General features: G+C 44.4%; 2 protein-coding genes and 1 pseudogene across 16 annotated transcripts in view; 1 reads left to right on the top strand and 2 right to left on the bottom strand.

Moving 5' to 3' along the window:
- Positions 1-530: 530 nt before the first annotated feature.
- LOC101145659 (large ribosomal subunit protein eL24-like) lies at positions 531-1,046 on the bottom strand (annotated as a pseudogene).
- Positions 1,047-5,345: 4,299 nt separating this feature from the next.
- Positions 5,346-12,555, bottom strand: LOC109026333 (uncharacterized). 15 transcript variants are annotated; one of them, XR_010133036.1, is made up of 5 exons: positions 11,869-12,555; positions 11,625-11,735; positions 8,980-9,040; positions 7,683-7,797; positions 5,346-5,632 (listed from the first exon to the last, which is right to left on the bottom strand). XR_010133036.1 is itself a non-coding variant. In XM_055382703.2 (5 exons), the coding sequence occupies exons 1-5, from the start codon at positions 12,134-12,136 to the stop codon at positions 5,514-5,516; spliced, it is 681 nt and encodes a 226-aa protein (XP_055238678.1). In that variant the 5' UTR covers positions 12,137-12,555; the 3' UTR covers positions 5,346-5,513. The 15 variants fall into 15 exon arrangements, 3 of the variants coding, with proteins under 3 accessions (XP_055238678.1, XP_055238676.1, XP_055238677.1); XM_055382703.2 differs by having other exon boundaries at positions 11,862-12,555; XR_008678383.2 differs by lacking the exon at positions 7,683-7,797 and adding an exon at positions 10,847-11,027 and having other exon boundaries at positions 8,980-9,425; positions 11,625-12,555.
- A 4-nt stretch (positions 12,556-12,559) lies between these two features.
- The window catches only part of PPP1R2 (protein phosphatase 1 regulatory inhibitor subunit 2), a 28,966-nt gene continuing 17,497 nt past the window's right edge, over positions 12,560-24,028 (top strand). The window contains exon 1 of the mRNA XM_004038243.5: positions 12,560-13,014. Coding sequence (XP_004038291.1) covers positions 12,893-13,014 — 122 coding nt within the window. The 5' untranslated portion in view covers positions 12,560-12,892. The remainder of the gene's footprint in view (positions 13,015-24,028) is intronic.

Raw genomic sequence — 24,028 nt, 5'->3', positions numbered from 1 at the left:
GCCAGATCACTGACAGCTTTGTAAACCATGACATGGAGCTCAGATTACAATCTGAAGGTGAATTGATTCAAGGACTCAATTCTAGGAAACAATTTAACTTACATCTTAAAAATGAAATCCGAATACCAACTTGTTAATTCATGGTAGGAAAAAAGTCACTAAAGAACAAATCGAGGCTGGAGTTCTCTGAAAGCAAATGCTCTGTCTTCAGGTTGGCTACAGAGAATGCCAGGATCTGATGAGGAAGGGGCTGGTAAAGCCCAGGCAGCTGACTAAAGCAGCGTCATTCATGACGCTATGGGGGATCCACCTACCTCCTGCCCTGGGAGGCGTACCGTCCGCAGCACGGAGTGATGGCTCTAGTAGCAGAGGAGAATGGAGAGGGGATGCACGGGCCTGACAGCAGGAGGACCTGTGAGATGGCCAGTGCTCCACTGTGTTATGACGAGGGCCTGAACTAGAAAGTGGAAGTAGAACGGAGAAGGCAGATTTAGGAGATTTTTATTTTCTTCTTATTATTATTGTTAGAGTTATAATCCAATCTTTATTTAAAAATCTAATCTGCCAGCTTAGCGTTTTCCACCAACTCGGGGAGCTGAAACTTCCACAGGCTTCACAATCTTTTGCTCAGGTGCTGCCTTTGTAGGTGCCGTAGCAGCAGCCCTTGCAGTCTTTTTAGATGCTTGCTTAGCCATTTTTTGCTTCCTTAGCAGCCCTGATAGCTTGTTCTCTTTGAGCCTTTCTAACTTCAGGTTTCTGATTCCTCTTGGCCGTTATAGCAGCAAGAGATACACTGTAATGGTCTTCTGGAATTTGACTGCTCGGTGGGTTCTTTTCTTTTGAATTTATTCCGACTGTCCCTTTTTGTGCTTCCTTCTGTAGAAGACAGTCCAGTTTACCTGCCGAGGATTCCTCTTGGAAAGGAAGGCCAACTTGCATTTTGAATTAAGAAACTGGAAAACCCTCCCGTCGGTCCTGGCGTGGCGCCTCCCGTGTCCGGGGTAGATCTTGTACCCGCTGAAACTGCACAGGTCAACCTTCATGGCAGCGGCTCCACGGGAAGAGAAATGATGGCAAAGAGAACTATTATTATTATTTTTTGAGATGGTGTTTAGTTTTGCTCTGGTCGCCCAGGCTGGAGTACTGAGGTGTGATCTCGGCTCACTGCAACCTCCACCGCCAGGTTCAGGAGATCCTCCCTACCTCAGCCTCTGGAGTAGCTGGGATTACAGGCACCCACCACCAGGCCAAGCTAACTTTTGATTTTGTTGTTGGTTTTGTTTGTTTGTTTATGAGACGGAGTCTTGCTCTGTTGCCAGGCTGGAGTGCAGTGGCGCGATCTCGGCTCACTGCAACCTCCGCCACCCAGGTTCAAGCGATTCTTCTGCCTCAGCCTCCAGAGTAGCTGAGACTACAGGTGTGCACCACCACACCCAGCTAATTTTTGCATTTTTTTTTAGTAGGGATGGAGTTTCACCATGTTGGCCAGGCTGGTCTCGAACTCCTAACCTCAGATGATCCACCCGCCTCAGCCTCCCAAAGTGCTGGGATTACAGGCGTGAGCCACCACGCCCAGCCTAATTTTTGTATTTTTAGTAGAGATGGGGTTTCACCATGTTGGCCAGGCTGGTCTCGAACTCCTAACTTCAGGTGATGCACCCACCTCAGCCTCCCAAAGTGCTGGGATTGCAGGCGTGGGCCATCGCGCCCAGCCTAATTTTTGTATTTTTAGTAGAGATGGGGTTTCACCATGTTGGCCAGGCTGGTCTCGAACTCCTAACCTCAGGTGATCCACCCGCCTCAGCCTCCCAAAGTGCTGGGATTGCAGGTGTGGGCCACCGCGCCCAGCCTAATTTTTGTATTTTTAGTAGAGATGGGGTTTCACCATGTTGGCCAGGCTGGTCTCGAACTCCTAACCTCAGGTGATCCACCCACCTCAGCCTCCCAAAGTGCTGGGATTGCAGGCATGAGCCACCACGCCCAGCCTAATTTTTGTATTTTTAGTAGAGATGGGGTTTCACCATGTTGGCCAGGCTGGTCTCGAACTCCTAACCTCAGGTGATCCACCCACCTCAGCCTCCCAAAGTGCTGGGATTACAGGCGTGAGCCACCGCACTCGGCCTGATTTAGGAGATTTTTAGGAGGCAGAATCAGGTGATCTGAGGGATCAACTGCGTGTGGGAAGTGAGGGGGGAAGTAGGGGTTTGAGATGACCGATTACTGTCAGCCAGAAAAGGGGAGTAAAGGAGTGCAGGCACGTTCGTGTGGGGAGACGATGAGATTCATGACTTGGCTCCTGCTAACTTGTAGGATTATCTTTTGCCACTACCGAGCATAGATCCTTTATGCCTGTCAGACTGAACACCTTGCAGTTTCCAAAGGTGTCACCCTCTCGGGCCCCAGTCTGTTTATGTACATCATTCCAGACAACACAACACCATTCTCCCTGCCCTGCTGACTCCTGTTTACCAGCTCGCCGCGCCTGTCTGGCCAGCCTTCTCTGGTCCTTCCCCTGCTCTCCTGACTATCCCACTGTTATGGGTTGAACTGTGTCCCCCAAAAAGATATGTTGAGGTCCTAACTCCCAGTACCTGGGAATGTGACCTTATTTGGAAATAGGGTCTTCGCATATTGAATTAAGATGAGCTCATTAGGGTAGGCCCTAATACAATACGACTAATATCCTCGTAAGAAAAGGAAAATACCACGTGAAGACAGAAACACATGGGAGAATACAGGCCGACAGCAGAGACCGGAGTGATGCAGCAGAGAGCGGGGAGCGCTGAGGATCGCTGACCAGGACTGGAAGCTAGAAGGCAGGAAAAGATCCTGCCTGGAGTCTCAGAGGGAGGATGGCCCTGCTGACACCTTGATTTCAGATGTCTAGCCTCCAGAACTGTGGGAGAATATACATTTCTGTTGTTTTAAGCCACAGGAAACTAGTACATCATCATTTCCACGTGTCCATGTTTCTATGTTTGTAAACACTGTGTCCACTTAGGCATTTACCACCTAGTCTGGTCATTCTTTGTTTTATATTTCTTTATTAAACTATGAGCTTACATCTGGGTGCGGTGGCTCACACCTGTAATCCCAGCACTTTGGGAGGCCAAGACGGGCAGATCACCTGAGGTCAGGAGTTCGAGACCAGCCTGGCCAACATAATGAAACCCCGTCTCTACTAAAAATACAAAAATGAGCTGGGCATGGTGGCATGCGCCTGTGATCCCAGCTACTCAGGAGGCTGAGACAGGAGAATCACTGGAACCTGGGAGGCAGAGTTTGTGGTGAGCCGAGATTGCACCATTGCACTCCAGCGTGGGCGACAGAGCAAGACTCCATCTCAAAAAAAAAAAAAAAAAAAGGTTAGCTTACCTTTAAGGACAAGAATCATGTTTGATACATCTCTGGACATACAGCAAGTTGTTTGGCACAGTGAATGCTTAAGAAATATTTCTTAAATGAGAAAAAATATGGACCAAGGTTCTTGATGCCATTTAGAGATCAGCAAGAGCTTACTAGATGGCAGCCACTGGAAGGCACACACAGGGGGATGTCATTGACATGAGCCTCAAGAAATGTTTACCCTGGGCCATGGGTCAGGATGGAGGGAATGATGATAACAGCAGCAGCCGTCTTGGGAGTCAAGCAGAATCCTAACTCCTGCCCAGCGCTGGGCTCCATGGCACAGAACTGCCGGCCACTATTTGTGAGTTGCCTGGGACAGAAAACCCAGCCTTCTGTTAAGGTGAGGAGTGCAGGCAACATTCTGGGAAGGTACCTGGGGTCTCAGACAGGCTGATGTGACAGGCGGATGTGTACCAACACACAGCAGTTCTACTCTGTGCACGGCCACTCTTTTAAGCCTCCAGAATGTTCCCCATCTCGTGACCACCCCTGGGGCTCCCCAGTGAGCCCGAAAACTTAAGGGGTAACACCTGGTAGCAGAGGCGTCTCTGAATTACATGGAGCCATGCCTGCATGATAGCCATTTTCCTTCCTGTTTGGTTGGGGCCTGCCCACACCATTTTGGTTCTCAAATATCCTGAGTATCACCCTGCACATAAGCAGTTTGTGAGGAATGGAGGCTGGCATGCCCAGCAGGCAGGGCTGCCGAGGAGAAGCTACACAGAGAGGCTGGAAGATGACAGTGGGGAAAGAGGCTGCATGTTCAGGGGCCCGAGGGTGACAGGGATGGGAGGCCTGGTGAGCAGACTGGCCTTGGGTGTGAAAGGACTTGTCTGCCATGCCATTCGACTCCCTGAGAACTGGCTGGGCTTGCTTGGTTGGCTCCTAAAGCAGCTGTCCCAGGAGGGAAGGGCTTGGCCTAGTCCCAGAGCTGAAAAGATTGAAAGAAGAGTTCAGTACTTGTGAGGGGGAGGAAAAGACACTGTGCTTGGTTCTGCTTAGAGCTATTACAACATTGACTTAATTGTATTTTATTTCTAATCCTTCAAGAAGCATACTGTCACATTTAATAAGCCTGCAGACTTGATTCACCAGAAGATTTTGTTCCTGCCCACTCTGTATAAATTTTCTTAATTTCTTTTTTTTTTTTTTTTTTTTTAGACTGAGTCTCACTCTATTGCCAAGGCTGGAGGGCAGTGGCATGATCTCGGCTCACTGCAACCTCTGCCTCCTGGGTTCAAGCAATTCTCCAGCCTCAGCCTCCCAAGTAGCTGGGACTACAGGGGCGCGCCACTATGCCTGGCTAATTTTTCTATTTTTAGTAGAGATGGGGTTTCACCATGTTGCCAGGCTGGTCTCAAACTCCTGACTTCAGGTGATCCACCCACCTTGGCCTCCCAAAGTGTTGGGATTACAGGTGTGAGCAACCACATCCGGCAATTTTCTTAATTTCTCTGTCTCTCTATGGAGGGAGAGGAAACATGAAACAAAAGCAGTTAATGCTTTTATGCGTTCTCTTTGACCCTGCAGTCTTAGTTAATTTTTTCCAACTTGGCGGCATCTAGCAAGATCAAAGTGAGTTTCAGCTGTGGTCAGCCACAGAGCTCCACAGTCTTGCACTGCAGCCGTTCCTAGCACAGAGCCAAATGGGCTCTGTCTGGACTCTCTTCTGAAATGTAGCAAACGCAATTGCCTTTGACAAACACAGCTGAGCAGCATATTTAAGAATGTCAGAATATTAGGGGTGGGAAAGACCTTCATAAAATTAAGATAAAATTTGTGTTGACTAGGGTCCAGTCTTGGACAGGGTTAAGCTTCCAAGTAGGTAAACCATGAATGACAGGCAGTTACAAAGAACATTCTAGTTGGTACCTACAAGGTAACAGTATAGGTGCCACCATAAAAAAAATGAAAATTTTAAAATCTAGAGATAAAGCTAGTTTTACTTTGGTTTTATTTTTAATTCAATTCTGTTCAGGATGCTGATTAGAAAACCTCCATATATGAGAAACAGTGAGAGGCAAACCCTTTTGTGCCGTAGAATGTTCTCGACATCAAAAAAGAGCACTGGAAGCCTTCAACATTTCCTGTTTATGTTGCACAGATCAGAGGTTCACACAGAAACCACCTGCCCACGTGGCCCCTGCTGCTGGTTTCCCAAGCCCCAGCTTTCCTCTGCAGTCCCCTCTCGCACTGCTTTCTTCTGATGAAGTCTGGCGAAGTCCTTGGGGGAGAAACCAACGAGACAGCAGTTTATCCTGTGAGAGCCTTGTGGTTCCTACTAAGGGATTCCCCCCACCTGCCTCAGCCACGGGAGCACAAAGAGGGTCTTGAGTCCTGTCTAGAGAACCATGTGATAAAAACACCTGATAACACAGGTGCACTTGATGAACACAGGAAGCTATGCCTTTGTGAAAACAGCAACAGCGTTCTCCTGGAGCCCAGAGCCAGAGCGGGGAGAGACACACCAAATGAGGGGTGGACTTGTGTGTGTATGTGCGTATCTAATAACAAACTTTGTTTTGTTTTGTTTTGTCTTGTTTGAGACAGAGTTTCACTCTTGTCACCCAGGCTGCAGTGCAATGGCGTGATCTCAGCTTGCTGCAACCTCCACCTCCCAGGTTCAAGGGATTCTCCTGCCTCAGCTTCCCGAGTAGCTGGGATTACAGATGCCTGCCACCATGCCTGGCTAATTTTTGTATCTTTAGTAGAGACAGGGGTTCACCATGTTGGCCAGGCTGGTCTCGAACCCTTGACCTCAGGTGATCCACCTGCCTTGGCCTCCCAAAGTGCTAGGATTACAGGCATGAGCCACTGCACCCGACCTAACAATGAACTTTTTAAAGAAAGGGTTCTGAACCTAAAATGAAAAGAGGAGGCCGGGCGTGGTGGCTCACACCTGTAATCCCAGCACTTTGGGAGGCCGAGGCGGGTGGATCACCTGAGGTGAGGAGTTCGAGACCAGCCTGGCCAACATGGTGAAACTCCATCTCTACTAAAAATACAAAAAATAGCTGGGCATGGTGGCATGTACCTATAATCCCAGCTATTTGGGAGGCTGAGGCAAGAGAATCTCTTGAACCCAGAAGGCAGAGTTTGTGGTGAGCCGAGATCATGCCACTGTACTCCAGCCTGGGCGACAGAGCGAGACTCCATCTCAAAAAAAAATTAAATTAAATTAAATTAAAATGAAAAGAGGAAATACAGTACCTGCTGTAGTTTATTTCTGCAATAAACTAAGCAATAGACAATACCTAGAAAAGGACCTGGCACATAACAGACCTCAATAAAGATTTCTGACTGGTGACAGGACAATTTCCTCTTTTTAATGCATTCTCTATTGACTCAGCAGTCTTTCTTATTTCTATTATTTCCTTTCCAGCATTATAGCTGCTAATGCCTTCCTTAGCCATGCAGAACAAGATATATAGTCAGATTGCTTTCCAAGAAATTGATGTTGTTATGGGCACCATTATTGGGGAGGTCGAATTTAGGAACAGTTAACTCATTTATTCCCTGATTCAACTGTGAAAGGAAAATAAATCTTGGGACCCTAAACTCACTAAGCCAAAGGGGAAAAGTCCAGCTGGGAACTGGGTCTTGCAAACCTGCCTCCCATTTTGTTCCTAAATAGATAGCTACAAGATGATAAAGCTACAGACCTCCCTCACAATTTGCCCACAGGGAAATTCCTGTGGGCTCCCAGATCTTTACTCTAAAACAGTTCTGTTGAATCTCACCCTGGCAATGTATACTGATAGCTTATCTTTGCAGCTATGGGGCAAAGGACAGAAATCAAAGACATCCCTCTGCTTACCTGAGACAAAGGCATATCTGATTGCTTCCTTTGCCCTATGTTTATGTTACGTAAAAAATGCAGATTCATTGAATGTGTAAGTGACTGTACCTCTACCACCCTCTCACATGTAAATGGCTGATCAAAGACTCAAAAGAATGCAACTGCTTGCCTCTTATCCACCCACACCCTTTGTAAAAAAAACTTTCTTTCTCTTTCTCCAATATTCATTCTTTTCCCTTTAAATATTGAGGTCCCCAGACCCTCTTTGGAAAAAGCATGGAGCACAGTTCTTCCTGTGGATCTGTGTTCTTTCCTGAGTGCATCCCTAACCTTGGCAAATAAACCCAAATCATCGAGACTCGCCTTGGTCATTTTCTTTGATTTACATAACCAACACGTATCGAGGGCCTCTTACGGCAGACACTGTATTCATTAAGTCATGCTGTCAGGGGAGAAAGAGGAGGAAGACATGCACCTGCTCCCAAAGAGGCCACAGCAGAGGGACGGACACTTAGACAATGATGATACGATGAGATAGAGGAATGCAAACAGCTCCTTAGGATCTCAGTGAAGGTGAACACTAACTCGGCCTGTGTGGAGTCAGAGAAGGAGATGACCTTTGAACTGCGGTAATTTAAAAGCAAGAATAGGGGACGGTATTTCACACAGATTAGTAAAGGCATGAAAAAGGGACAGAATATAGGGTGCTCTGACACCCTGAGAAGGGCAGTGTGACTAGTGTGAAGAACATAGCGGAAAGCAAGTGGATGTAAAAAGAAAAGGAGACTAGAAAAACAGACAGGGCTGGATTGTGAAGGCCCAAGGGATTTGGCAGACTGAGTTCCTTGAGCAAAAAAAAAAAAAAAAGGGCAAGTTCTTTTTTCTTTTTTTTTTTTTTGAGATGGAGTCTTGCTCTGTCACCAGGCTGGAATGCAGTGGCGCAATCTCACTGCAACCTCCGCCTCCCGGGTTCAAGCGATTCTCCTGCCTCCGCCTCCCAAATAGCTGGGACTACAGGCACGCGCCACCATGCCCAGCTAATTTTTATATTTTTAGTAGAGACGGGGTTTCACCATGTTGGCCAGGATGGTCTCCATCTCTTGACCTCGTGATCTGCCCACCTCGGCCTTCCAAAGTGCTGGGATCACAGGCGGGAGCCACCGCGCCTGGCCAAGAAGGGCAAGTTCTAATTGTCTGCCCAAGCGTAACACTGTGTGTGGCAAAGTGGAGTTGAATTTATAAACTAAGGATCATTGCATATCCCAATTAAAAAAAAATATGAGAGCAGTACGAAGATGAATGGGCAGTGAAGAAAGCGGAGTCCTCAGACCAATCTGGAGACAACAGTCAAATAAAATAATAAAATTACGCATTTGAGACGTTTCAAACAAGAATGAGTGCTAACGAGCATAAATACAATAGTAAAGTAAAAAAGTCTTCCAATGGTGACTTTTGACTATGTAGGCTTCAAAATATATTTAGGGTTTTCCATGAAGCATTTATAGCAACATCACATATGTTCTGAATCAAAGCCTATACTCCTTATCCCATTATGAGTTCATAGAATAACAAAATGCAAGATAATTTGGCAAAATTGACACAATGAAATTATAATACACAACATCAACATTGCTCCCTTGCTTCCTGCAATAATAAACCAAACCAATTAACACTTACAGAAAATTTACAGTCACAAAAGACTGAGTGATTTCTGGCAGGCACAAGGTAAATTCATAGCTTAGCCAAAAAACTAACTCATATCTCCTACTTACCATTCCAAGGTTTGTTACACTGCGTGTCCTGCCTTCTTCTTTCGTTTTTGCCTCACAGGTTCTGAAAGAAGTAATTGCCTAGAGTCTCTGAATTTAACCAGTTTTTAAAAGGATCAGGAAACATCTAGGGACTAATGAAATCTCTGTGTACCCCAGGGGGGCCTATGCTCTGTGACTCTTCTCAGAAAAGTATTTTGGCCACTTGGTAAGGTTAAGGAATCCTTTCAGTAGATGTCTTTGAAGAGAAGAGAAACAGTGGAGCATTCCATGGTTGCAAATCAAAGCCATTTTTTTTAAGCAGAAAAATGATTAATCTTTGTCTTTGGCTTTTTCTCTCTCTGAAACTTTCTGTTTTGTTTAAATGATCTTGCCCCTGCTACCATGAATTTCTACAATGTATTTAATACGACAAAATCTGTGATCTTCTCTTTCCGGGGAGGGATTACCTGAAAAGGAAAAGAACAATGTGCTATTCTTGGCAAGAAAAGAGTTGCTGCTGACTCAGTGGTCATGAAGTCACAACTTTTGGGAATTTTTCCAGATGTTAGGCGGGGACACTACCCACTTCTCTACTCTGTGGACCTAGCTAATGACTCAGGCAGGCTGGGTGAGCCAACCATGGAAGCCACTGTTGCTTTGGAACTCTGTCCTTGGTGGGAAACCCAATGGTGTTGTCCATAGTCGTCTGTTCCAGTGAATGGAGAGCCAAATGACTCAGCCACGTGATGGGGTACAATAAAAGTGTCCCCTCTCCTCCTCCAAATATGTTGTGTTGGGTCAGGCAACCATGATAATGAAGTCTTCAAAAAGAGAGCAGAGATAAATGCCAGATTATCCTTAAATCATGTATATATCTTTAAATATATGATTTGCCTTGAGCTCAATAGCTACTTCCAGAAACTGAAACCAGAATGAAAGATTCCATCTACAATTCACCTCCTGGCAGCCAAACCCTCAACACACAGGAAATGTAACACCAATACAGCTAAATTCAGTGCTCGGGCTGTTTGGTCCAGATAACTTCCTATAGGAGCAAACCTCAGCAGAGGCACAGAAGGAGAGCTCTGTTTAGAGGCATTTGAAAATCTTATTTGGGCCACACTGAGGAATAAAGTAGTTCAACTATTCTGAAATATAAGGAAAAGCAGGCCATGCGTGGTGGCTCATGCCTATAATCCCAGCACTTTGGGAGGCTGAGGCGGGCAGATCACCTGAGGTCAGAAGTTTGAGACCAGCCTGGCCAACATGATGAAACCCCATCTCTACTAAAAATACAAAAATTAGCTGGGTGTGGTGGCAGGCACCTGTAGTCCCAGCTACTCGGGAGGCTGAGGCAGGAGAATCACTTGAACCCAGGAGGCAGAGGTTGCAGTGAGTGGAGATTGTGCCATTGCATTCCACCCTGGGCGACAGAGCAAGACTTTGTCTCAAAAAAAAAAAAGCAGTACTGGCCCTCACAATTTTACAAACTATTTTTTTTTAAGTGCTACCAAAGTCATCTTCATCTGCATTCATTTGTTTTTGTTTGGGAGTGGAAGAACCAGTACAGGAGACAAAAGTTTAACTCTTGATGAGGGAAATACGTTTCCAAGGTTCTTCAGAGAACTCTTCATCACCTCCTGTTCCAATGTTTGTTGGTTAATTAACTGTAATAAAACACTTTATGTCATACGATCATAGTCCCTTTCATTAGAGGGTCTGAAAGCAAGCTGTTGCTTAATCAAGGGCCCAGTCACAGTTGAGTTCAGGGATGCTGAACTCAGTGATGCTTCCCAGCCCACGCAGGAACAAAGCAAATCTGCCCAATAATTTAGAACATACAGGGAAGTTTGTGTATTCCCTTGAAAACAGGATTGCCATCACTGACCTAGACTCCTGCTGACAGGGCAGGAGACGCAACACAGGTGTTGAACACTGGGGTGGAAAGAACTCAGGAAAGGAAGGGAGGTGGCCATCCTGCTTCCCCTCGCTGAGAACTCTCTCTCTCTGCTCCATGGGCTGGACAGGGCTGTCAGGGTGTAATGTTAGATCCACTGAGCAGTCCTGGCCTGGGAGGGAGAGACGGCACCAGTGGATATTTGACTGGGAACAAAGGTGGGGCCAGTGCCAACAGTGACTGTGCAGGCCCCCGGCTGAGGCAAATCCCTGGGGAACACATTCCACTCTGTGACCAGCAACCCTGTTTCCCTTCTTCCCTTCCAGCTCACTTCCCCTCCATTATCTCCATCCACATCCATTCCCATACTGAGGCCCTGTTCTGTGCCAGGAACTCATCTAGGAGCTAGGGGCTAGGGGCCAGACGATAAAAACAATCGTTTTCAGAACCCTACAGTCATCCCTGAGGGACAGAGTCCTAAGGACACAGAACAGGGTCATCCTCAAAAGGCACAGAGCCTGTGTTAAAGAAGATGAGACTGCGGTCCAGAGATGAGCCATGGGAGTGAGACTGCTGCTATAGGTGCTAGATAGGGGAAAACGCTTCCTCTCACCCCCAACAGCAGTGGACAGACATTGCTGGGAGCCAGGTGTCAGCTCAATCTAAGAACTCCCTGAGTCAGAGCTGTCCAAAAACAAAATGAGTTACACGGGGGTGTGGCGAGCTTCTAGCCCCTGGGGTTGTTGGAGAAAACAGGCTGAATAGCCACCTTATGGGCCTGCTTGACAAGGTCCCTTCCAGGCCCAGTGGTCTGTGAATCCGCAGGGGCTGGTCCACCGGAGGGGCCAGTTCTGGGTGGCTCAGTCTGCTGTGCTCTAACCTGTGGTGAGGACGATAAAAAGGCCTGATCAAGAAAGAGTCATGGAAAAGAGCCTGGTGATGAGCGAGCTGCGGACTGGACTTCGGAGAGGGAGGGAAGGGAGTGTACAGGGGCCATAACCAATACCACACACGAGGTGGCTTTAAGCAATGGAAATGGGCTCTTCGTTCTGCAGGCTTGAAGTCCACATCAACCTGCGGCAGAGTTGGTTCCCTCTGTGGGGGGAACCTGTCGCGGCCTCTGCGGGCCCAGGAGGTCCTTGGCTGGGAGATGTGTCCCTGCCGCCCTCCCGTCTCCTGCGCTCTCTGCCTAGACGGGTTGTGCGACGGCGGGGTCGCTGCCCGTCTGTCCGTCGGCTTCTCCAGCGGTAAAAGGAGGTGAGGCGATTCCAGTGCAGACATTCTATGATTTCATAATAGGCCTCTAAGGACCACTCCAATGCTGGCAGTCCATGCTTTTATAATAGGCAGTTCGGCTGTTTACACGGGCGAAATGGAAAGAGGAGATATCCGTTTTCTTCAAGTCAGCTAACCTCTCTGCGGAGTGACGTCACCTCGAGTCTCAGTCTGCTGATCTAAAAAATAAAAATAACACTACGGCCTCACAAGGTGGTGGGACGAGGGTGCTCGAGAGACGCGCGGGTCCGGGCAGCAGCAAGCCCGGGAGCTCTCCCGCAGGTTCTCAGAAACAGCTCCCGCCTCCCAGCGCCGCGCGGGGGCGGGGCGAGCAGCCGGGGCGGGGCGAGCAGCCCGGGCGGGACAGAGGGGGCGGGGCGAGGAGGTCGGGTTTGTTCTCGCCCCGCCCTCTCCCCGCCTCCTCCCTAGATATCGCGAGAGGGCGGGTCCGCTTGGCTTCGGCGTCGGCGTCGGCGTCGCTCCTGCCCTGGAGCTCTAGGCCGGCGTCTCTCCGCGAGCCGCGGGTCAAGTGCCAGCGGCTAAGGGTGCGCGAGTAGTCGCCACCCGTTCGGCGTTGGCTCTGGCGTCGGGGTCGTTGTGCCGTGACAACCGCTCCGGTAGCCGTTTCCGAGGCAGCAGGTGCGGCCGCTTTAGCCCTGAGCGGGATCTGCGGCTGCCTGCGAGTCTCTGCTGTGCCGACCCCTCTCTTCGCGGACCCCACGCCAAGCAGCGACCCTGAGCCGACAGCCGGAGCGCCCGGCAATGGCGGCCTCGACGGCCTCGCACCGGCCCATCAAGGGGATCTTGAAGAACAAGACCTCTACGACTTCCTCTATGGTGGCGTCGGCCGAACAGCCCCGCGGGAATGTCGACGAGGAGCTGAGGTGAGCGCTGGGAGGGACGGCCTGGGAGCCCTTCCTTCCCGCCGGGCCCGTTACCTACCCAGACCCCAGGCGCGGGCGGGCGGCGTGGATGCGGCTCGGGTGCCGCTCGAGTCTCTTCTGCCCGGCTAGCCGCGGGTGGGAGCGATCTTTAAGAAGGCTGGGCGATGACGTTTATCATGCTTCCTTTTTTTTTTTAAGCATTTGGGCATATATAATATTTTTAAACATCATCTTTGAACTTTCTGTAATCGGGAACATCAAAGAATGAAATTGAAGCTTCAGATCTTCGACTGTTAAGCTTTTACTATTTCTTAACCTCATCTCTGAGGTATCTAAAATTCTTCGATAATTACAGTGTATTTTGTTGCTTTGGGAACCCTTTAAGATCTAGTCTCAAGCTAATAGGCGATCCGTCAAAGAAGAGACCATTTCCCCCATTAGCATTGTGCCACACTGTATTTCTGCATCTGCAACCAGAGTTTGGGGTGCTTTCTAGTTTTTGTTCCTGTTCAGAGATAGATCTAAGCTCAAAACAGTTCAAAGAGGAGCAACTTGAAATGACCCAGTGGTAATTTAGTTGCTCTTGCATACGCTAAAGATACACATGTAAAAAGTTGTTGACCTGAGCATTGTATGTAATAATTATAATATAATTGGAAACGACCGGAAGTCCATTAGTAAGAGCTGGTGAAATATTAATTACGGTACGTTTGTATAATGGAACAATATACTAGCCTTTAAAAAAAGAAAGGTAGGCGTTTATGCACGGAGAAAATGTTGCAGTACAGTATCTGTAGTGGGTTAGAAGTGCAAGGGGGCTTGGGCGTTGCAAGATACTAAAAATATAAGGACTCTACTTTCTGAAAATAAGGCTTAAGAAAAGTTACCATTGAAATTGGTAGTCAGAAGCTAAAATGAGGATGTTTGTGAAATCTCAGAATATAGGAACCTAGGGCATTCCTGGATAAAGGATCTTATTTAGGACCATAAAAGGAACTACTGCTTGGTGGTGGTAAATTTTAGGGATTTGTGTTACGTTGAAGGAAATATTGAGTAGGTTCACAGGTTAGAATCGTGGCCTTTTGGGGCTGGAAAGGACCTTAGTTTTTGTCTAGCAACTCCCACGCTCATGGATGCTTGAATCTTACATTCTCTCACACACAATTTTCCAACTTCTTTGGGCTAAGCTACGTTAAATGGAGTGCTGGGGGAGTATGATGTATAGGTCATGGAATTAAGAAGACAAAATTTCACCAGAACATAACTGAAGCAGGAGAACCAAGTTAGTTAAAAGATAAATAACATCCAGGCGTGGTGGCTCACGCCTGTAATCTCAGCACTTGGAGAGGCCAAGGTGGGAGGATTGCTTGATCCTGGGCAACATAATGAGACCTCATCTCTTAAAAAAAAAAAAAAAGGAAAGAAAAGAAAAGGAATTAAAAGATAAGTAACGTAACTACAGAAGGCTCAAATGTAGCTTCAGGGTTTTCAGCAGCAGGAATGTGGTCCTTACTGGCATTTATGTTATTTAGCTATTCTCCAGTGTGAGTTTCTTTTGGTCCATTTACCAAGTGACTTACTCTTTATCTCTGCTTCTTTAGTTTCTGTTTATTCTCAACTTGGATCTGCTGTAATTTCCCGTGGTCCCAATCTATGGATTGGCCTCTTTCTTTCTGTAATTGGTTGGGATTTACATTCAGGTCTTTCTGCCTCAAAAGCCACTATACTAGACTGACTCAACTACATAGGGCTGCCTCTTCTGTAGTATCTGTGGCAGGGTAGATTCACTTAAAAGGGACTGACCTGTCTAGTTAGAGTTATAGTCCTGTCTTTAAAGAGAACTATCAAACCCTAATTCATTGAAGTTCATGATGTTTGGTTCCAAGTGGTAAAAAGGATGGGTTTTTTAATGATCATTGTTATGTGACTGTAAAGCAAATAAACTAATTCTACTAGTAATACAATATAGTCTTAGTCTGTTTTCTGTTGGTCATAACAGAATGTCTGAAATGATAATTTATAAGAAACTGAGTTTATTTCTTACGGTTCTGGAGGCTTGGAAGTCCAGGGTCTTAAGGGTGCATCTGGTGAGAGCGTTTTTGCTGGTGGGGACTCTGTGGAGTTCCAAGGTGGTGCAGGGCATCACATGGCAAGGAAGCTGAGCGTGCCAGCTCAGGTCTCTCTTCCTCTTCTTATAAAGCCACCAGAACCACTCACTTGATAACCCATTAATCCATGAATAGATTAATCCATTCATCAGAGCAGAGCCCTCATGACCCAGTCACCTTTTAAAAGCTGTGCCTCTCCACACTGCCACATTGGAGATCAAGTTTCAACGTGAGTTTCAGAGAGGACAAACGTTCAAACCATACCAAATATACATTATTATTTGTCACAAGTCATGCAAACAGCATCATTAACTTCATGAGATCCTCTTTGAACATAAACAATAAATATACAGTTGGCCCCCTCCACAAATTCAGCCAATACCAAATAGCCCTTTACACTTGGGAGACATTTTACACACCAGATTCACCAACAAAAATGCAGGAAAGTTAGCCCTAAATAGGCCACGAAAAGGACACTTGTTTACAGTACGAGAGCTGAAACAAGAAAGCAGAGCGTCGCCTTGTTTGACCCCATCTGGGAACATGCTACCTCGGCTGTGAACGTGTGCACTGGGCAACTCAGAATCTGCCCTGCTCTGTGGCTGTCTGTGAGCAACTGCTAACGGACCTCAAGTGCTAGTTTTGGGATTACACATTTTAGCAAGTAGGTAAACTTGCAAAGAAAGAATCAGAGAATAATGAGAATGAACCCTACCTTTTATCGGTGTCTTCGTTGTGTAAAATGCGATGATAGTTTGACTCCTACCCATCCCCCAGTTGTGAGAGGATGTTATTTTACATAAATATTACCAAGGAATTTTTAAAAATAGAATTCAAACATACTTCAGATATATGTCTGTAATTCATATGTGTATGTACTACTGTCATTAGATAATTCTCAAAACTCAATGTCCACTTAAAGTGAGGTTTATATAAAGCCATATTCAGATAGTCTAGCATTTCTATTTTTTTATCCAATTATCAGGACTGATCAAACTATCATTGAGGGGGGTTTTATTTTTTTAGATGACTCAGTGCTGTTATTTTCTTATTGTTCATACTTTGCATTAGTGCTTACGTCTTTTTTTGTTTGTTTTTGAGACAAGATCTCACTCTGCCACCTGGGTTGGAGTACGGTGGCATGATCACAGCTCACTGCAGCCTCCATCTCCTGCGCTCAAATGATTGTCCCACCTCAGGCCACCACACCCAGCTAATTTTTGTATTTTTTGTAGAGATGGGGTTTTAGTATATTGCTCAGGCTGGTCTCAAACTCCTGGGCTCAAGCGATCTGCCTGCCTCCCAGAGTGCTGGGATTACAGGTGAGAGCCACCATGCCCCACCACTACTTATGTCTTTAATGAGTGGTTTCTACAGGTACCATTTGTCAGATACCAATTTTTGAGGGTTAAATTAAAACTGGATAGAATCCGTAAATCCACATAACTAAGTATAGATAAATCTCAGTACATTGCACCACAGCATTCAGCTGGTTTAAACACCACTGTCATCTTCGATCGTTGTGGACTTCCCGTTCTTTCAGGATACCTTGAATATAGGGCACAACTTATGAAGGTCTAATTTAGCAGGCCTAGTGAGTACATATGTGTATCTTAATGAAAAGAAGACACTGTTGATTCTAAGATGTACTATCCAGAAAGAAAAAATACTGCCAGCTATGATTATAAGATGCCATCCTTTTAAGACATGTTCTTTTTCAGAGATGTGAAAATGTAAAAAATGTGTTTTGGGAATTATTGAAAATATGACAGTAAATATTGCTAAAGCCTATCATTTGAGAAGGATTATAGTTTAGTGGTTAATCTGATGCCAGATTGCCTGGGTTTGAATCTTGTCTGCTGCTTATTAGCAAACTTTATTAGTTGTGATTTTCAGTGAATTATTCATTATATCTGTGCCTTAGTTTAAATATTAAATGAATTAATAAATGTAAAGTGCTTAACCCAGTGCCTTACCCTCAAATGTTAGTCTTATTGTAATAGAAATAAATATAGAAATTCATTTTTTCCATATCTCAGCGGGTTTTTTACACAGTCTGCTTTGGAGTTCACTATTCTGTTCAATTCAAATTCTATAGTAGTCTTAGGTAATGCAGGCAAATCCTGCTTGAAAAAATTATGCCTCAATTTCCTTTGATATAATTTAAGATATAAACAAGCTTCAACTTTGTCTTTTTCTGCCTATAAAGGGATGTGGAATATTATAGTCAGAGGTTTACTGAGTAAAATAAAAAGTTTGTTTTCTAAAAGTTACTTTTTGCTTACTTGTAATTGCTTTTATTGTTAAGTCTTACTTTAATTGTTCAGTAACGATATCAGGCTTCGAAGTCTTATATTGTGTCAATCTATATAAGTTGAATCTTCATTTAAAGAAAGAACCATTTCTTGAAATGTGCAATTAAAGTTAAATCACCTTGAAGCAAAATCTTGCTTCCCATTCCAGACACAGTCACAACTTATCAAATGAGCAAGTCACAAGCAATAAGAAGTTCCAGTAGGTCTTTTTAAGGTGGCACCGTATGAGCTAACAAAGTAAAAGTGAGAAGCGGTGACGTTTTCAGCACCAGATTTAGGCTGTAGGAAAACCAGTCACCCAAGAGGGTGGGGGAAAACTGAAACCAGCAGGTGCTTTCACCATCATGGCAGATCTGCCATGTAAATGGTGGTGCCCCTATTTTTGTCTGCAGGGATACTGACCTCAAAGGAGGTCATACAGTTCTTGATGGCACTGGGGTTAAGCTCAGGCTCACTCCTTGGGTTTTGTTATTCCACAGCTAATGTTAATTCTGCCATCACTTTAGAGATGCCGACTTTCACATCCAGTGTCCCCTGCTGACAGTTTCTTCTACTTCACTAACTTTCGAAGATTTCCTAGCATTTTTGGAGTCTGTTTTGTAATACCCTTATTTAAATGCTTGTTTTTGCAAGCTATTGTTGTCTTTTTTTGGATCTGAATAATTGTACTAATTTTTTTTTCTGTTAGTGTTCTGTTGATAAAACAAGTTGAGTGAGACTTTGAATATTTAGAACTTAAAATTTCATTTACAGAAGAAAGTAAACTAAATGGCAAACTGGGAAAAATTGAAGTTATATAAAATGTGGTTTATATAAATCTAAAGAGCTCAAATTTATGGGAAGATTTCTGATAGGCAAAGGACGTAAACATAATTCACACGAGGAAATTAGGCAAAGAAACAACAGTTTTAAAATACTGTTTTATACCTGCTGAAATGGAAACACACACACACACACACACACACACACACACACACAGACACACAGAATACCTAATCCTAGCAATGGTTTGGTAATTTACTGGGGACGTTACAAACAGTCCTCTTTTTTAAAAAAAAAAATCTATATGGCAATATGGAGTGAACTATAAAGTTCTTAATAAACTTTAATTCAGACTCTTACACCAGCAAATTTTCTTTAAAACAGCATTGAATAGCATATATACAAATATGTTCATGTCTGCCTTATTTTAAATAGGAAAACTTATTTAGGTTATCAATCTAAATGAATCTTATACAGTCATTAAGAAGGTAAAAAGAAAACACAAGCAACTTATACTACATATACTTAAAACTTATATATCAGCATATGTATTGTATATATACTGTATGTACTGTTTTATATGTATAGTTATATATATTTTTATATGTTTTGATAGCTTATACATATTTATATGTATTATACAAAGGGAAGAATATGCTGAAATCAAAATATATGAATGGCTTAGGGTGCTGGGATTGTGATTATTAAATTTTATTTTTAATTTCAAGAAAACTTAATTTCTGCTTGTGTTCTGTAGTTCTTTTTCTTCAATCCTTAGCTTGCAAAAAATATTTACAGGATGTGGCGTTCTTTCTTTCCCATTAGAGATACTTTTTAAACTCCAGAGGTCTTTCCTCATTCTTTTTTTTATCCTAAGCAACGATGATCAGTTGTCATTGTTGTCTTTTTTTTTTTTTTTTTTTTTTTTTTTTTTTTTGAGACGGAGTTTCGCTCTGGTCGCCCAGGCTGGAGCACAATGGTGCAATCTCAGCTCACGGCAACCTTTGCCTCCTAGGTGCAAGGGATTCTCCAGCCTCAGCCCCCTGAGTAGGTGGGATTACAGGCATGCGCCACCAAACATGGCTAATTTTTGTATTTTAGTAGAGACAGGGCTTCATCATGTTGGCCGGGCTGGTCTTGAACTCCTAACTTCAAGTGATCTGCCCACCTCCTAAATTGTCATTTTTAATTCAATATTGTTAACATCACTTAGGAAGTAACTTGTTTTACTTTGAGATTAGGAGGCACCCCCAAACAACATTATTAATATGTGTTTATTTTTAAAATATTTTATTACAGTGTAATATACATACAGAAAAGCATATTAAGTATAAATTTAAAGTGTCAGAAATTATTACTAAAGCACACACTGGCTGGGTGCGGTGTCTCACACCTATAATCCCAGCACTTTTTTTTTTTTTTTTTAAAGACAGGGTCTCCCTATGTTGGCCAGGTTGATCTCAAACTCCTGGGCTCAAGTGATCCTCCCACTTTGGCCTCCCAAAGTGTTGGGATTTATAGGCATGAGCCACTGTGCCCAGCCCCCCAAAACTTAACTACTAGTAGCCTCCTGTTGACTGAAAGCCTTACAGGTAACATAAACAATTGATTAACTACATGTTTTGTATGTTACAAGTATTATGTTACTACGTTCTTATAATACAGTAAGCTAGAGAAAAGAAAATGTTAAAATCGTAAGGAAGTGGATCATCATAAAGATCTTCGTCCTGGTGGTCTTTCACATTGAGCAGGCTGAGGAGGAGGAGGGGTTGGTGTCACTGTCTTGGGTGGTAAAGGCGATAGAAGGAGAGGCAGGCTTACTTGGTGTAACTTTACGAAAATACATCATAATTTATGGCTAACTTTTGTGCTTTTTCATTTCTCTTAAGATGCTTCTATGTGGTACTAATAATCTTCCTTCTACTGTTTAGTTTCAGTGTCCATATCATAAAAGGGTCCATGTTGTAAAATAAGTCAAGCAGTCTCAAATAGAACTCTTTGTCAGATTGTCTAATGTCAATTTGTTTCCTGGCTTTGCTTCTACATATTCTTCCGTATCCTCTGGCACTGATTCAGAAGCACTCATCTCTATCGAGTCATCTTCTGTTAATTCCTCTGGTGTGATGTCTATTAGCTCTTGAATTTCAGGATCCATATCTTGAAACCCTTCACCCCCACCAAATAATCCACAATCTCATTAGTTCCTTGATTGGCACTGTCGTAAATCCCGTGAAGTCATGCATAACATCTGGATACAGTTTTCTCCAGCAGGAATTCATTGTTTCAGACTTGACAGCTTTCTTAGCTTTTTCTGTAACAACAATGGCATACACAGTGGTGAAACCCTTCCAGACTTTCATGATGTTCTCCATGAGGGTTGACAGTCTTTTCCGTAGAGCAAGGATCCCCACACCCCAGGCCACGTGGCAGGTGCCTGAGCTCCACCTCCTGTCAGATCAGTAGTGGCATTAGATTCTCATAGGGAGTGTGAACCCTATTGTGAACTGTGCATGCGCGGGCTCTAGGTTGCCCACTCCTTATGAGAATCTAATGCCTGATGATCTGAGGTGGAACAGTTTCATCCTGAAACCTTCCCACCCGACCCCACACCATGCAAAAATTGTCTTTCACGAAACCAGTCACTGGTGCCAAAAAGGTTGGGGACCACTGCATAGAGTACCATGTGTACTGAATCTTAAAGGTCCTCTGTGACCCCCTGATCTAGAAGTTAAATTGGAGATGTGTTTGAGGACGAGTAAACCACCTTGACACCTTTATAGGGTTGAACTCATAGGGTTCATAGGTGGCCAAAGAGAGACATTGTCCAGAATCAAAACAACTTTAAAAGGTGCTTTACTGCCAGGCACGTGGCTTGAGCCTGCAGCCCTAGCTGCTCAGGTTGCTAACACAGTCAGATCACTTAAGCCCAGGAGTTCGAGGCTGCAGTGAGCTATGATTGTGCCACTGCACTCCAGCCTGGGTGATGGAGTAATGCCCTGTCTCTCTTTTTTTTTTAAAAGCAGTTCTGTATTGGCAAGGTACTTCCTTACCCTGGGGACAGAACATGGACGGAACCAAGAGGGTTCTCGTTGTCCAGACCTTCTACAACCACAAGACTGGCAGCTGGTGTTTATCTTTTCCCTTCAAGGCTCCGGGGTTAGCAGCTTTATAGTTAAGGACAGTTCTGATCATAAACCCTACTGCATTGGCACAAGACGGTAGAGTTAGCCTGTCCCTTCCTGCCTTAAATCCTGATGCTTGCTTCTCTTTTCTTACAAATAAATGTCCTTTGTGGCATTTTTTTTTCCCAGAATCGGGCACTTTTATTCTCATTAAAAACCTGTACAGGCAGATCAGATATCCTTTCTCCTTAATAATTTTTTCTTTTTCTGGACAGTCTCACTTTGCCACCCAGGCTGGATTACAGTGGCTCGATTGCAGATGGCTCACTGCAGCCTTGACCTCCTGGGCTCAGGTGATCCTCCCACTTCAGGTCACCCCCAAGTAGCTGGGACTGCAGGTGTGTGTGCGCCATCATGCCTGGCTAATTTAAAAAATTTTTTGTAGAGATAGTGTCTCACTATGGTTGCCCAGGCTGTTCTCAAACTCCTGGGCTCGAGAGATCTTCCTGCCTCAGCCTCCCAAAGTGTGGGATTACAGGTGTGAGCCATTGCACCTGGCCCTTTCTCATTAATGATTTTCTTGATGGCCTCTGGGAACTTGTCTGCAGCCTGTTGGTTGGCAGAAGCTGCTTCTCTGTTATCTTGTAATTTTAAAGCCAAACCTCTTTCTAAAATTATCAAACCATTGTTTGCTCGCATTACATTCTCCAACTTTAGATTCTTCACCTTCTTTTTGCTTTAAGTTATCATATAGTGACATGGTTTTTTCTCAAATCATATTAGAGTCTATAGTCTTGTACAATCCTGCACTCACATAAAAGATGCATCGGCAATACAAAAGGCATTTCACAAAATATGCAAGGTTTTCATGCTGATATCGCTACTGCAGTGACAGCTTTGTGAATTTCCTTTTATTTGATTTTATTTTTACAATGGTCTTTATGATGGATTCATGTTTAAATGACGGGCAACCGCAGTTGCAGAGCTCCATCTAAGGTACTCATCAAGCAGTTCAACTTTTTCTTGTAATGTCACAACTTTGCTTCTTGGGAACGCTTCCAGCATCTCTAGTGGCATTTTGTATGAGTCCCATGGTGTTACTCAAGGTTTACAGTATTGCACTAAATAGGATAAAAAATACTCAAAAACCAAGACAGATCACTTTTTATTGCAACAGGCAATTTACTGGAGCAACAAACTACTCACACTGAAACAACCAGCATCATAGAGCTTTTTTTTTTTTTTTTCCTGAGGCAGAGTCTTACTCTGTTGCCCAGGCTGGAGTGCAGTGGCATGATCTCAGCTCACTGCAACCCCTGCCTCCCGGGTTCAAGTGATTCTTCTGCGTCAGCCTCCTGAGTAGCTAGGACTACAAGCGCAAGCCGCCATGCCTAATTTTTTGTATTTTTGGTAGAGACGGGGTTTCACCATGTTGGCTAGGCTGGTCTCGAGCGCCTAACTTCAAGTGATCCACCCGCCTCAGCCTCCCAAAGTGCTGGGATTACAGACATGCCTGGCCGCATCATAGAGCGTTTTAAGCAAACTTGCAACACTTGAGGAGACTGCAGTAGCAACAAGAGATAGCTGTGAAACTATGACATAGAATAGGATGTACTGTAGTTAATTTTATGCAGTTATGATCCAACTGCAGAGGCACCATGTGTTGTATGTGCATGTTTTGATAAATTTTAACGTTACATTTTAACTAGGCTTGTGAATATTTTATGGTAGTAAATGATAAAGTAGGCTATTCTCTACGTATAATGCACTTATGACATAACTAACTTTTAAGGTTTTTTTTAATATTTCTGGGCTATGTGGTTTATCTGAGTTTCTTCAAATTGTCACAAGCCTCCAAAAAAATTTCCAGTAGATTTGTTGAAAAAAAATCCGCATATAAGTGGACCCACACAGTTCAAACTCATAATATTCAAGGGTCAACTATAAATAGAGTCCAAGAGAAGATTTTTTTTGGCTTCTCTGTAGTAAAGGGTAACTGAAACTTGAACCTTCAATGTCTGTCTCCCGGTTAAATTTGTTTTTTGTTTTCTGCCACAGGCTCAACTATGTGCTAGGCAGATGCCTAGGCATCTAAAGGCATCGGTATTGTTAAAGCAAGCTCTGTTTACCCAGTCTAGTTCAGTCCCAGAAGAGTGTGATGAGTTCCCTTAAAAATTACACAGTCCCACTCCTGGCAGGTGACTTTTTTCAAATACTAAGGACATATTAATTTGATTACGGCCAGGTGTGGTGGCTCATACCTGTAATTCCAGCACTTTGGGAGGCTGAGGCAGGGGAATTGCTTGAGGCCAGGAGTTTGATACCAGCCTGACAACATAGTAAGACTCCACCTGTAAAAAAAAAAAAAAGAAAAAAAAAAAAAAAGAAAAATTATCTGGGCATGGTGGTGCGTACCTGTGGTCCCACCTAGTCAGGAGGCTGAGGCAGGAGGATCACTTGAGTCCAGGAGTTCGAGACTGCAGTGAACTACGATCATGCCACTTTACTCTAGCCTGGGGTGACAGAGACCCAGTCTCTTAAAAAAAGAGAGACATTCTGACACATGCTACAATATGAATGAACCTTGAAGACATTATGCTTAGTGAGATACGCCAGTCACAAAAGGACAAATACTTCCTGATTTCGCTTCTGCGAGGTACCTAGAGTGGTCACATTTCTAGAGATAGAAGTAGAATGGTGGTTGCCA

This window comes from Gorilla gorilla, chromosome 2, assembly GCF_029281585.2.
Source record: "Gorilla gorilla gorilla isolate KB3781 chromosome 2, NHGRI_mGorGor1-v2.1_pri, whole genome shotgun sequence".
Classification (NCBI taxonomy): Eukaryota; Metazoa; Chordata; class Mammalia; order Primates; family Hominidae; genus Gorilla; species Gorilla gorilla.
The sequence above is the reverse complement of the archived record's forward strand: the minus strand, read 5'-3'. Positions and strand labels throughout refer to the sequence as shown.